The following is a 14,648-nucleotide window of genomic DNA, read 5'->3' as shown; positions in this document are numbered from 1 at the left end:
TCGCAAGTTAAAATTTGCAGAAAAACTGACCCTAGTAATAAAATGCTGTATTAAATAATATGTAAATAATAAAAAGTTAATACAAGTTAATATTTAATAAAAAGTCATCATATAATATCGAGAAAACATCACCGGCGACATTCTGGTTTGATCACATTCGCACATTTAAAGAAATCCGAGTATGTATAACACTTATTTATACATGCGTTATATAGCGCAAACTATATTCCTTTGTAATAGACAAATCAAATGCAAGTTTCAAATTGACAGAACAAGCGTACAAGCGATCGTTATCATTCATGATATTTTGTACAATAAGTACACATTTTGCGTAAACGAGTTCGGCGGACAGAACGAATGAGCGTCACTTACAAAGTCATTATTTTCAATCCAATGATTCTATGGACTAGTAAGAAATCACGTTTAAGTTTGACATGTAGCTTGCCAGAGTTATTCCCATATAATAACGCATATCGTAAAGGGCATTCATTTTTTCTTAAAACATGCATCATGAAAAATTGGACCATTCTGTAGGGTGCTAACCTGTATTGAGTATAGCATTAAAATATAAAATTGATATTATACATACCAAAACTTTCGATAAAATATTGTTTAAACAAATAGTCAAAGTCACACGACGTATTGCGTTTCAGCCGAAGACCTTCCTTTTCCATTCCGTATAATGTAATCGGACTATGTAGTTCTTCAATTATGTCGTAATCAGGGTTAAAATGATGCATACTGCAAAATTGTTCTGCTTTGTTAATGATTTATACTTGTTGATCGATCTGAAGAGAGGAGAAAAACCCAACAATCATCAACGAACAATGAATCACCAGTGTTATTTTCTTTTTGCTAAAAAGCCTTAAATAATCTATAGGCTGTGAGTGTCTAAGACTAACGATTTTTTATTTGTTTGCTTTTATATTTCGGACATTTCGATTCAACAGTACGTTTAATTTTTTTTACGTATTTATCATAATCACTCTTTTGCTATCTGATATGATTGTATTGAATTGAGTGCTTTCAAATACACGTCTGATAATCACGGGCGCCACCTCTTTTTTCCGATGCATAAATAAATGAGCCAATGATACTTCCGAGATGGCGCTCAGGACCACAGGTGGTTAGCGTGTGGCTATGATATTAATTAGTGAAAACATCATTTTGAATGATAAATTATCATATTATAACGAAAAATCAACTTTTCTGAAAAATAAAATTCACTATCAAATTTATATATACCAAGGTAATAAGACCAAGATCGTGAAAATCGCTGCACAATTGATGAAGTAATGGCTGTTCAAAACGATGCATCCCGTTTTCGGGTGATTTCGAGTCGGATACCTTGTTATATATGTATTTGATAGTGACATTTTTTTCAGAAAAGTTGATGTTTCGTTATAATATGATATTTTATCATTCAAAATGAGGTTTTCTATAATTAATATCATAGCCACACGCTAACCACCTGTGCTCAGGACCGGATGTTTTGAAATTGCACGGATAATTCTTTAGGGTGAGTAGGTTTTATATGTTTGTTGTTTTCACATATTTTGCATTATTTAAAAAATCGGACAATGTAGTGCGATTCAGCGAAGATTTATTCATCCACAAATGTACACAAAAGAACATTCACAAAGCGATGCATTAAAATACACTAGTTTCTGAATACACAAACACATTGGCTTCTTACAAATCTAATAGATTTTTTTTAATTTTTTTCCAAAAGAGATGAAGCCATTGCCAATGATGTGGCGCTTAAGACAGGAGGTGGCACAAATGCACGATATATGAACCATCACATGACTTACTTTTGATATATAATTTTCCTTTTCCGTATTTTTTTCAGCGTACATACGTTAACCCAAATCTAAACAGAACGTTTGCACATTCTTCAATAAAAAAGATGTACATATATAATCTAATCTAATCTAAATAAAACATGTTTTACGATATAGACCCACAATATATAATACTCAATAAATCCAATAAATTAATGTTGAACATTCTCAAAATATTTCTTCTACAAAAATGTGTTTATACAGTAAGATAAGTCACTAAAATAATTAAAATATACTTTTGTCCTCGTACCCAAATGCTTATTTCACTAAAAGGCAAATGTCAACGAATCTTAATAAGGCAAAAAAATGTCGTTTGTTACCACTAACATCTCCTTAAATTAGGATAGCTCCGCCTTTAATCGTTACCTTTTTTATTATACTCAAGTTACTTTCCAGTTTTAAAGCATATTCAATGACAGAAATCTTTAAAATGTCTTTGCAACACATTTTTCTTCATAATTATGTAGACTTTCCTTGTCGATTATATTTCGTTATGGTCAAATAAAGAAAAAAAAGATCGAACAATCAACCTGGAATACCACACAAACAGTGTGTGGTCTGCTACGAAAAACAAACTAGCTGAACATGTGCATTGGCGCCACCTCTTGCCATTGGCGCCACATATATGTTTATGTACATTTGTGGATGAATAAATCTTCGCTGAATCGCACTCGTTTCCCCTTTATTTTATATTTCAAACCATAAAAACCTACTCACCCTGAAGAATCATCCGAAGAATTCAAACCCCCCGGTCCTTAGCGCCACCTCGGAAGTATCATTGGCTCGTTCATTAATGCATCGCGAATAAGAGCTGGAGCCTGCGATTAACGGCCGTGAAATAGGTTGATTTTGCTAGACGGCACTCGTTATCCAACCATCTTACTCTCTTAAAGACGTGTTTTACAGTTAAAATGCCAACCTTTAACGGACATATGAAAAAAAGCCCCGCCAGCTTCGTTCAGTACCTTTGAACATGTCGCCACGCAATAATCAATACTGGCGATCATATTAAAATAGAGTTCGTCGCTAATGCTGTTTAATACGGGTACATATCATATTAAATGTTGTCGAAATTCGTCACGGTGCTGAAACATCCAGGTAAGGCGTGTTTTGATTGATTCATAATTACTTTTCGATATTGCACAATTCAGGGTGCAGGATCACGTGACTGTGGGGATCCCAATTAAACATTCATGGATGTAAACACAGCGGTAAGTGGTGTTTTTTTTCCCAAATAACTTTTTAAACCAATTTTTCACAAGAATTTCAACTAGTGCATGACAGACAGATTGTTTGCTGCTTATGGCAATGGGAAATACATCGGAATTACTTAATTTAATAAGCCTGTCTTTTTGTTAAAAAATTCGATTAATGCTACACGGTTATGCTTCACGCAACGTGAAATTTTGGCACCGATTTCAGCATGTTCAGACGTATTCAAGGATTTATTCTTCTGCCTAATGATATCGGAACAAACTGCAATAAAAAGTTAAAAACTGCCTTTTATGCACTAAACATTTATGCAAATGTATTTCAATAGCTTGAGATATTTGCAAAAATAAAGTTCTTAACGGCGTGTTTGTATTTGTCCAGCCGGTGTGTAAACCCCTGAAAACCCTTTTGATACTGCACCCTGATATTACACGTTGATACTGCACCCTGATATTACACGTTGATACTGCACCCTGATATTACACGTTGATACTGTACCCTGGTATTACACGTTGATACTGCACCCTGGTATTACACGTTGATACTGCACCCTGGTATTACACGTTGATACTGCACCCTGGTATTACACGTTGATACTGCACCCTGGTATTACACGTTGATACTGCACCCTGGTATTACACGTTGATACTGCACCCTGGTATTACACGTTGATACTGCACCCTGGTATTACACGTTGATACTGCACCCTGGTATTACACGTGATATTAAATAATAATGAGCAGTAATCGGTGTTAAAGGATAAAACTGTTTTATAAGATTTAAGTTTTCTTCGCGTTATAACAAGTTATTCATGACTCAGGAACCATGTGAAAACATGAAAATATTGCCTTAGCTATAATTGCTTAATCAGTTGTTAGACGATCCGCACAAAACAATGAGCATTTGAATTCATTAAATATTGTGGAAGTTGAGGGTCACTACTACACTAGCGTACTATTTGTCATTTAAATAATTTACTGTGCGCTCACATACGATAAAATCTCGAGTACCTCTACTCATTATGTTTAATTTTTATTTGAATGTGTAGCTTTTTCGAAATTGTCATTTTAACAACCTAAAATTGGCTTGACGCATCTATACACTTTATTCAAAACTAAAGGCTTAACTATAGACGTCCTCAAAGATATGCAAGGATTTTATGTGTGACTGCAGTGTCGACCGTTAGTTCGTATGGAGAGGAGACAACAGCGGGGAGGGAGTGTGCGGAGATAGTAAAAAATGTTGCCGCGTTCCGCGAAAACTGGGCTTAATGCATGTGCGTCAAATGTCATTCCAGATTAACATGAGAATTCCGCACAGGCTTAACAGGAACGACACTTTCCGCTTTATTTCGTTTCGTTTAAATGAGGTATCTTCTAAACAAAAATCCAGTGTATGCGGAAAGTGTTGTCCCTTATTAGGCAGTGCAGACTGCACATTCTAATCTGGGACGACACTTTACGCACATGTATTAATCCCAGTTTTCAAAGAACGTGGCACATTGTATCTTCAGATCTGGCCGCGAGCTACGACGTTGCAGTTTCAAGCGATTGTGAACGCTTTCTTAACTCATTGTTATTCTAACAATAATGTCCTACCGTCCTCATCAAACATTTAGCACGTGCTTTTATGACATGCTTCAATGGGACCGGGCAGGTACATAGTCATTTGTTGCCAACGGTTATGAGATAAAAAACACAAACATTCGCTGGTTGGTTTCAATAACATCATCATGATTTTAAGGATGTGAACCAACAGTTTCATCTGCTCGTAGGCGATCGGGAGAATAAAACATGAACCGGGCTGTGGGGAAATCGGGCATAATGCATGTGCGTTCTGTGTCATGTAATATTAGCCTATGCTAATCTAGCAAAACAGGTTCACCATCACCGAGAGCGTTTTGCAATCGTGTGTAAAATCGCGATCGTGCGCAGTTATAATTCAAATGTGTGAAATTCTCATGGTAATATAAAGTAGTATGATTTATCTTTGTAAAACAAGTCTTCCTTTCCGCATGTGCACAAGCGGATTAGCGGGGGTGGGGCGGGGCGGAATTTTTTGTTTGAGAAGTGAACATAAAACGCGTCCGAACGAAAATGTTTATTGGCAGATTAGCAATACAAATGTTAACATCGCTTGTAAAAAACGTCGTGATGGCTTATTTGAAATTGCACGAGAACTACATTTTATTATGCTCAAAAGCGTAACTACTTTGTGCGTTGTAAATTACGTAACTTAACAACGCAATAATTGCGTTGCTCGTTTTGAGAATAAGCTTCGCTGGGGGAAAACAGGGTTTGATGTTTGTGCGTGAATTTTATCCCAGATTAGCCTTGCAGTCTACACAGGCTAATCAGGGACTATACTTTCCGCTTTTATGGAATTTTATTTTATAATAAGACTCTTTTAAACCAATATCCAGTTTACGCGGAAAGTATGGTGACTGATAGGCCTGTGTTACATTAACAGTGTAATCTGGGACGACACTTTACGTACTAGCATTAAGTCCAGTTTGTCAGAACATGGCTCAGCAAAATAAGCGCGTGGTACGTTAGCAGGAATATTGACCCACAATGTACAGCCTTTAATACATCGTAATAATCCTCCATATCCACTTGACAAAGTGGGCTGTAGACAAAGATGTTAACAAACAATAAAACTTTCATTGCAAGCCCAACTCTGGGCTCGAGTGTAATTTATATGTGTAATTAGCCATAGTCGTTTGTTTGCATTACAAATTACACTGAGAACAAGTCAAGTGTTGAATACCTTGACAGAGGTAAAGTTAGGCATTTAAAGCGCTACGCATCAAGATATATTGAGGACTTAAAGACAGAGGTATTGTTTATAATGATTATCATGATTTTTTTACTTGGTTGAATTTCTGGTTTCTTGTGTCATCATATATTAATAAAAGAATGAAAATTATTATTATTCCATTAAAAGTATAATTGTAACAGTAATAACAAACAAACAATAATATGAGCCTTGTTCTGAGAAAACTGGGCTTAATGCATGTGCGTAAAGTGTCATCCCAGATTAGCCTGTGTAGTCCGCACAGGCTAATCAGGGACGTTACTTTCCGCCTAAACTTGATTTTCTGAAGGAGGGAATTCCTTGTAACTAAAAATACCATAAAAACGGAAAGTGTCGTCCCTGATAAGCCTGTGCAGACTTCACATGCTAATCTGCGACGACACTTTACGCACATCGAATAAGCCCAGTATTTTCAGCAACAACAAGCACTGTCTACTAATTAATCATTATTCTTGAAAAACTTAGTCGCATTGTATCGAATTGTACTGTTTCATATTTATAAATAACATTTCACCAAACACACCACGTATGAATTTAGATTTTTCTATTAAATATATACTTTTAAATTGCATGTTATAAAAGCTTTATTAAACATAGTGATACCAGCTGCTTTGTGATTTTTAAGGCATTTGCACGTATACAATTTAAATATAGAATGCAACGTAACTAAATAATTAAATGTTATGCTGCGTTAAAACTGTATGGTATATATGGACAGCAGATTTAACACATGTCATGAATTTCGATTTTCTTGTCTTTTTATACGTTTATGTGGATAATATTAGTTTTATCTAAAAACGCAGTCTTACATTAACCAGTGTTTTTGTCGAGTAAAAATATAGGCACATCAGCTGCTTTTATTGTCTACTCAAACATCGTGAGTGTTAAATTTATATACCCGTACAGTGACTTCTAATCGGTTATATATCATTCCTGTGTTTTTTATTTAATTTTAAATGAACAGAAACATCAGCGTCATTTCTGGTTAAGGAAAAAGATGTTCAACACAAAATCTGAATCAGCATTTAATTAAAAAAAAACATGTAAAATATTAGCATTGTGCATGTGGTATGATATGGCTCACGAAAACGACCCATTTTAACAGTGATCACAACTTTGTTGATGCTAAATCAAACAAGATGGCCTTTCAAAGTTGTGAATGCGAGCGAATCGACTGATTATTTTTTTATGTTTACCAAATATAACTGCTAGATACGTCACTTTACCCGATCACTATAACAATAATCAGCATTATATACTCATTAGTATCATGTAATTATAATCATATTTTTATTATATCAATCCCAGGGATTGACTCCCTACCTTTCACTCGTCGTGTAGGATTCCGGAAGGAGTCTTTAAAAAACCTTTGCCCGTACAGATGTCAAAAACTTAAGTTAAACTTGGCAGTGGCCTTAAAGTTGTAACATTTAAACTTACATATTACGCATATCCGGTTTCATGGTTCCTTCCAGATGCCGACATCCAGCCAGGCTCTCATTCTACATGGAACCAGTGGCGTACTTCCGCCCATCTTTGACAGGCGAACATCCGGATTTCTTCAAAAGGTGTGGCACCCGCCACCGGCCTGGCTTGACCTCTTCCAACCGGTTGCAACCGGTTACTACAATAATCGATTAGCCCATTCAAAAGATGCGGACACGATAATCAAGAAGCGCGTTCTGGGAAAACCCAGGTTAATTTTAGGTCGTTCCGGTTCGGCGCCGAATTTGACTTCCTTGCAAGATATTGCAAGCATCCTGAGAGTCCGAGGCCTGCGTGGAAGCATCCCGTCCGAGGCAGGGGGTCTGGACTGGAAAATAAGTCTCATGGATCCTTTCTACGAGCGAACTTCTAAACTCAGACCGCCATTCCGCGAAAGTCCTTTAAGTATCTTTAAGCATAAAAATCGCGAATTGTCAAAGCCGATTTCCGAAACAGCAAGATTTCTGTATACGCATGCAAACGCCAGAGAAGCAGAAAAAGAAAACGTTGAACAGATTTCGTATGTAAAATTCAATTCGAATGTCAATGGTAATAGTTTTGCCCACACCGATGATTCAAGAGAGGCAGATTACTTCCGGCTTGTTCCATCCGGTTTCACGTCATATTCTGGTCACGTGACTTTTAGAGTCGAAAAATGTGCAAAATCGACCGACGGCACCAGCTTCCGCTTGCGTCATGTTCCTTCCAACGGAGCCGACGAATACATTCTCGTAGCGCCTGAAGGCTACGCATGCGCAGACATTCGGCTGGTGTATTCACCCGACGACGACGGTAAGTTCGTGCTGCTACAGGAAGAGGAAAACGGCGAGTTTAAGGCCGTGGAGGTGGATCCCATCGAGACACTGAAACTTCCGCTTACAAACGAGTCAGCAAAGCAACGTAATATTCGTAAACGTTCGTATGAAAGCGGAGTTTTTAACGAAACAAAGAGTGGATTTGAAAACTACGAGGATAATGTCTGGAATAGAAATGGAAGGTCTGCAAAACACATATCAGACCGAAGGCCTAGTAGCTACGCACAGGCGCTGTACGGCAATAATAAATCTGCTCATAATGGCCGCCGAATCGCTTTCGATGACTCTACAGATTCGACTAATCACACGGAAGAGAAATGGAGTTTGCCTGATATAAGGATCAGCAAATCAGCACGACTGGGAAACAACCAACAGAGTCCGATTCAACATGTGACTGAGGCGCAAATAGTAGGATACCTGGACGATAAAAGCCCCACTTTCCTACAAGGCAGACGAAGCCCCAGCGTTAGTGACATAGATAACGAAGACTACATGGAGACGCTTAGAAACGAGTCGCCTGAGATGTATAATAAATTGCTAAATTTAGGGTTTCGGCGAACGCGGAAAGAGCAAGTCGACAGTACCATTAAAGCGCATCAGGTGGCGAAAGATGCCGAAAGGAGAATCGTCGCTTCCGAGTGGAAGACGTCGGACTTCGATCAGTGGAGCCGAACAACTTCAGTTCCGACAGCATCTCAAAAGCAACTGGAGGATGGGTACGTTTTTTAAGAGTCTTAAGAGAGGGAGGGGGGCAATATATGATCTTTAAAAATATTAAATGAAGGTCTAAATGTTATGTGAAAAGTGCTTAAACACGATATCTATAGTAAAAAAATGCATTTAATCGGAGAAAAAAAATTGAGGCGATCATTGAGAATCGTGGTTTTCATTTTAGTACAGTACGATTGCGCAAGTAGTTTTAACGCGGTCTTGGGCAAAGTCTTATTAAAGATCTATAGTCGTTTTATTGACCTTTAAGCTTTTAATTTCAAGGATTGTTGTGTCATTTCCTTGCAAAGATCGGTAGTGTATAAAGAAATACGTTTAATTTCTTCAAAACAAATGCCTTATGTGGCTTACATTAGCTATCATACATTTTGAAACGCGGATGATCGCTGCGATTGAATGTACCATTGAGTTCTGTTAGTTTTAGTTGAAATGGTAAACAAATTGAAACAATCTTCCCTACGGTTTCGACCTTGACATTCATCTGAAAGCTATGTCACCATAACCAAATTAAACATATTAGCCTCGCTCTGTGAAAACCTGGCTTAATGCATGTGTAGTGTCGTCCAAGATAAGCCTGTGCAATGTGCACAGGCTAATCATGGACGACACTTTCCGCTTGCATGGCATTTATCGTTTAAACAAAGCAGAACATATACAGCTCATCGTCAAAAACAATAAAGCACTTATGCCAACATGAATACACATGCGTCAAAATAAACACAAAACAAAACATGGAAAGAACAGCGACAGTAAAACATACAATAAAATTGCTTTTTTGCAAATATATGGATTTTCGAGAAAATGAAGTTTGTAAATGAAAGCTTGTTAAGTTTGAATGTTTAAATCCATAATTAATGAAACAAGGAAATATGCAATTAGATATTATATTAAAATCAAAGCGCTGAAGGCACTGTAGGTGTTCGCTGTTGTATAAGTTAAGACGCAACTCAGTTTAAAAATTATGTTATAGCTTTTTATATTGCAAGTTTTAAATGATCACAACACATTCAAATTTATAAAGAGTGTGTCTTAAAGCACAGGTCCAGATGTGTTTTGTTTTTTAAATCATTCATAAAAAATATAATTAAAGCTTCATTTTGGGAAAACAGGGCTTAATGCATATGCATTGATTGTCATCCCAGTACCAGAGATTCTTTAAACGAAAAACATTATACAATCAGAAATTTCGTCCTTGCTTAGCTTGTGCGCATTGCACAGGCTAATCAGTGTGCACAGGCTAATCTTATTTGGCATGCATTAAGTCCCGTTTTCACTTCATAAAATTTAAGAATAACATGTGTCGAAAAATGCCAAATAAGCCAGATATTAAGTCTGAAATCGAAAATGTATGTACAGTTGAGTTCGCCAATATGTAAATCATGCATGTATGCTATGAATCTAAATTTAGTTTTGCGGATCATTTTAATTTCCTGCAACGATATCTGTTCATACGACACGCGAACACTAACTTCGATCCTTATAAAAAGACGAATGCTTTGGTTATTGTAGAAAATTATGAACGAAATATCTTCATCACAATCGGCTCGGGGCGCTAAATTGTCTTTGCTGCATTTTATGAAATTAGTCTTCATTGTATATTTTGTCTAGCCTATTGTGTGTTATTATAACATATTTTTATAAATATATTACAATTTAACACATATAAAAATCGCGCAAACCCGCTTTAAGCCCCGCTTTCCCAGAACGAGGCTCACACAAATGAGTAGTCCAGTCTGTAAAGCGCACATTGCTGCCAATGTTAAAAAAATAAATATTGCTAGCCTCTACACTGTAGAATGCAAGGTCACCAACCGTCAGTAGAAAGGTGGTCTATTCTGTTCACAAATACTCTCCAGCTTTAGAATTGAAATACCATCAATATTTGACCTTTATTTATGACATTGACTTAGAACATAAGGAATTGACGTTTGAGTATGACACTCTGTTACATATTTTATGATTGTCGCTGTTTATATTTCACCTCGACTATCTGTGTACCAATCGCATGTCGGTTTTGTTTGGATTGGAGAAAATCTATATATCATTGATTATTGCGTTCAAAGGCGCTTAGTGAATGACAAAACGCGTGGATTTTCTTATTTTCCTTTCTTTCAGAATTTTGAAAAAGCTGAAACAATCTGTACAAGATCGCGAAGAAGGTCATGATGAAGTGAAACTAAAGGAAGCTTGCAAGCAGTGGAAAAAGAAGAAAATTGCAACCATACGAATGCGCCGTGAACTGCCACCGAAAGATCCCTATTCCGTTGTGGTTCGAATGAACGTCTCGCCAACGCATCAAACATTAAAAAAGTTAATCGAATCTGAGACCCTTTGTACAGTTATTGGACTGCAATATGATCCAATATCGGTCCATACGTCAAACCCGTCATCGAAAAACCAATGGATAATAAGATTCGAAGATACGGACACGTGTAAACGGGTCGTGTTATCTGGTCTCAATATAGACAGCGTCAAATATTCGGTCCGCCATTTTGACGACGTCATGAGGGAAGAACACGAGGCGTACAAGTTTTGTAATCTCGTCAATTCGCTCATCAACAGGAAGCAGAAAAGCAAGAGCAAGTCACGAAAAAATATGTCAACAACAACGCATACACAAACTGCGGTTTTAGCATAGAACTTTTTCGTGACCACAAGTACCCAATATATAGGCCTACCATTTAACGGCCTTATCTTTGTGAATACCGACCTTATCTTCGTGAATACCGGTCTGATCTATGTGAATACCGGTCTAATATTTGTGAATACCGGTGTGAACTTTGTGAATATCGGTCTTATCTTTGTGAATATCGGTCTGATCTTTGTGAATACCGGTCTGATCTTTATGAATACCGGTCTGATCTTTGTGAATATCGGTCTGATCTTTGTGAATATCGGTCTGATCTTTGTGAATATCGGTCTGCTCTTTGTATGTATCGGTCTTATCTTTGTAAATACTTGTCATATTTTTGTGAAATACGATCTGATCTTTGTAAATATCGGTCTAATCTTTGTGAATATCGGTCTTATCTTTGTGAATATAAGTCTGATATTTGTGAATATAAGTCTGATCTTTGTGAATATCGGTCTAATCTTTGTGAATATCCGTCTGATCTTCGTGAATATTGGTCTTATCTTTATGAATAACGGTCTGATCTTTGTTAATATCGGTCTTATCTTTGAGAATATAGGTAGAATCTTTGTGAATATCGGTCTGATCTTCGTGAATATCGGTCTGATCTTTGTGAATATCGGTCTTATCTTTGTGAATATCGGTATGATCTTTGTGAATATCGGTATGATCTTTGTGAATATCGGTATGATATTTGTGAATATCGGTATGATATTTGTGAATATCGGTATGATCTTTGTGAATATCGGTATGATCTTTGTGATTATCGGTATGATCTTTGTGAATATCGGTATGATATTTGTGAATATCGGTATGATATTTGTGAATATCGGTCTAATCTTTGTGAATATCGGTCTTATCTTTGTGAATATAAGTCTGATCTTTGTGAATATCGGTCTAATCTTTGTGAATATCGGTCTGATCTTCGTGAATATCGGTCTGATCTTTGTGAATAACGATCTGATCTTTATTAATATCGGTCTTAACTTTGTGAATATAGGTCGAATCTTTAATATCGGTCTGATCTTCGTGAATATCGGTCTGATCTTTGTGAATATCGGTATGATATTTGCGAATATCGGTATGATCTTTGTGAATATCGGTCTGCTTTTGTATATATCGGTCTTATCTTTGTGAATACTTGTCATATTTTTGTGAAATACGATCTGATCTTTGTAAATATCGGTCTGATCTTTGTGAATATCGGTCTTATCTTTGTGAATATCGGTCTTATCATTGTTAATGTAAGCCTGATCTTTGTGAATTTCGGTCTAATCTTTGTGAATATCGGTCTGATATTCGTGAATATCGGTCTGACCTTTGTTAATATCGGGCCTATCTTTGTAAATATCGGTCTAATATTTGTAAATATCGGTCTGATCTTTGTGAATATCGGTCTAATCATTGTGAATATAAGCCTCATCTTTGTGAATATTGGTCTAATCTTTGTGGATATCGGTCTTATATTCGTAAATATATCGGTCTGATATTCGTGAATATCGGTCTGATCTTTGTTAATATCGGGCTTATCTTTGTGAATATCGGTCTAATCTTTGTAAATATCGGTCTGATCTTCGTGAATATCGGTCTGATCTTTGTGAATATCGGTCTGATCTTTGTGAATATCGGTATGATCTTTGTTAATTTTAGTCTTATCTGTGTGAATACTTGTCTGATTTTTCTGAATATTGGACTGATCTTTGTGAATTTCGGTCTGATCTTTGTGAAAATCGGTTTAGTTTTTGTGAAACCGGTCTGATCATTTTGAATGTGAAAGTGTGCATAAAAATTCGGTTTAAACTAAAATCTTCAGTTATGCGTGACAATACAACACATTCGGTATGTTTTATATTCGGTCAATGAAAGAAGTTGCCAATGTATCTCATTTAAGATACAGGAATTGTTCAGAATGCATGTTTGTATTAGCAACAGCGTATACCAGGGACCTGTATTGTCCCTGCGTACCGATCTCCACAAAACAAGGGTTTTCTTCCGTAATAGTAGAATATCCCAGAGTCATTAAAAAAGAGATTTTTAAATATCTGCCTATATTGAGTGGTTTATAAAAGCGTTTGAGCATATGGGGTTCTAAACAAATCTCGAGGCTGCATCGCTTAAAATCAAAATGCCAACTTTCAATTCTTGAAGTGACATTTAAATGTTAAAGGTCGACGACGGTTTTATTCTAGTAAAATAAAGTGCAAATTATTGTAATACCTGTTACAGGAAACTATCTGTACTGAGAGACGGTCAACCCTGGGATTGTTGCACAGCCAAAGAATACAGTGTTGCTTGTAAAGCCTTTTTGTTGGAATTCGAACTTCAAATATCATTAAATATCTCCCTATATAACAATGATCAATTATTATAAATACAGTCAAAAGTGACCTAACGGTCACTTGAGAATAAAGGTCAATTGCAGACAACGGTCAGTATAGATTCCCCCCGACGAAAACCACTAAATGTTACACTTGAAAATAACGGTCAACTGCCCAAAACGGTCAACAGCCAGTGTATTTCACTCCGAAAGTAAAGTTTGAATTGAAAACTACGGTCATGTATTTGACTTCTAGTTCTTGCACTTGACACTCGATATCATCATGCTGATCACTTATGTCAAGTTGTATGAAAATCCATCCAGGCCGGACATGACAAGGGCGCAGGATATCAACGGAGTTTACACACGCGCTTGACAAAATTTAAACACACCATTAAGAACTTTATTTTTGCAAATATGTAAAGTTATTGAAATACATTTGCAAAAGTCTTTATTGCAGAAAAGACCGTTTTTCCTGCACTTTGTGCCGATATCTTAAGATTAAAGAATAGATCATTGAATATCTCTGAAATTGGTGCCAAAATTTCACGTTGCGTGCAGCATAACCATGTACATAAATGCGTTAAACATGGAATATTTTTCTGAGAACACAGGCTTATTAAATAAAATAATTCTGATGTAATACACATTGTCAAAACCAGCAAAAAAAACCTGTCTTTTATGCACTAGTTGAAAGTCTTAAAAAAAATCCTTTATCAAAGTTATTTAAATTAAAGCTACACATACCGGTGTGTTTACTTCCATTAACATTCAATTGTGAACCCCGCAATGTCATG

The 14,648-nt window shown here is 36.5% G+C and overlaps 1 protein-coding gene across 1 annotated transcript; it reads left to right on the top strand.

Moving 5' to 3' along the window:
* Positions 1-7,348: 7,348 nt before the first annotated feature.
* LOC127849811 (uncharacterized) lies at positions 7,349-13,426 on the top strand. The gene is made up of 2 exons (XM_052382564.1): positions 7,349-8,889; positions 11,018-13,426. Exons 1-2 carry the CDS (start codon positions 7,349-7,351, stop codon positions 11,538-11,540), a joined length of 2,064 nt encoding a protein of 687 aa, XP_052238524.1. The 3' UTR covers positions 11,541-13,426.
* Positions 13,427-14,648: the final 1,222 nt, after the last annotated feature.

The sequence above is a fragment of the Dreissena polymorpha genome, chromosome 11 (genome assembly GCF_020536995.1).
Source record: "Dreissena polymorpha isolate Duluth1 chromosome 11, UMN_Dpol_1.0, whole genome shotgun sequence".
NCBI lineage: Eukaryota > Metazoa > Mollusca > Bivalvia > Myida > Dreissenidae > Dreissena > Dreissena polymorpha.
This window is presented reverse-complemented; position numbering and strand designations above follow the sequence as displayed.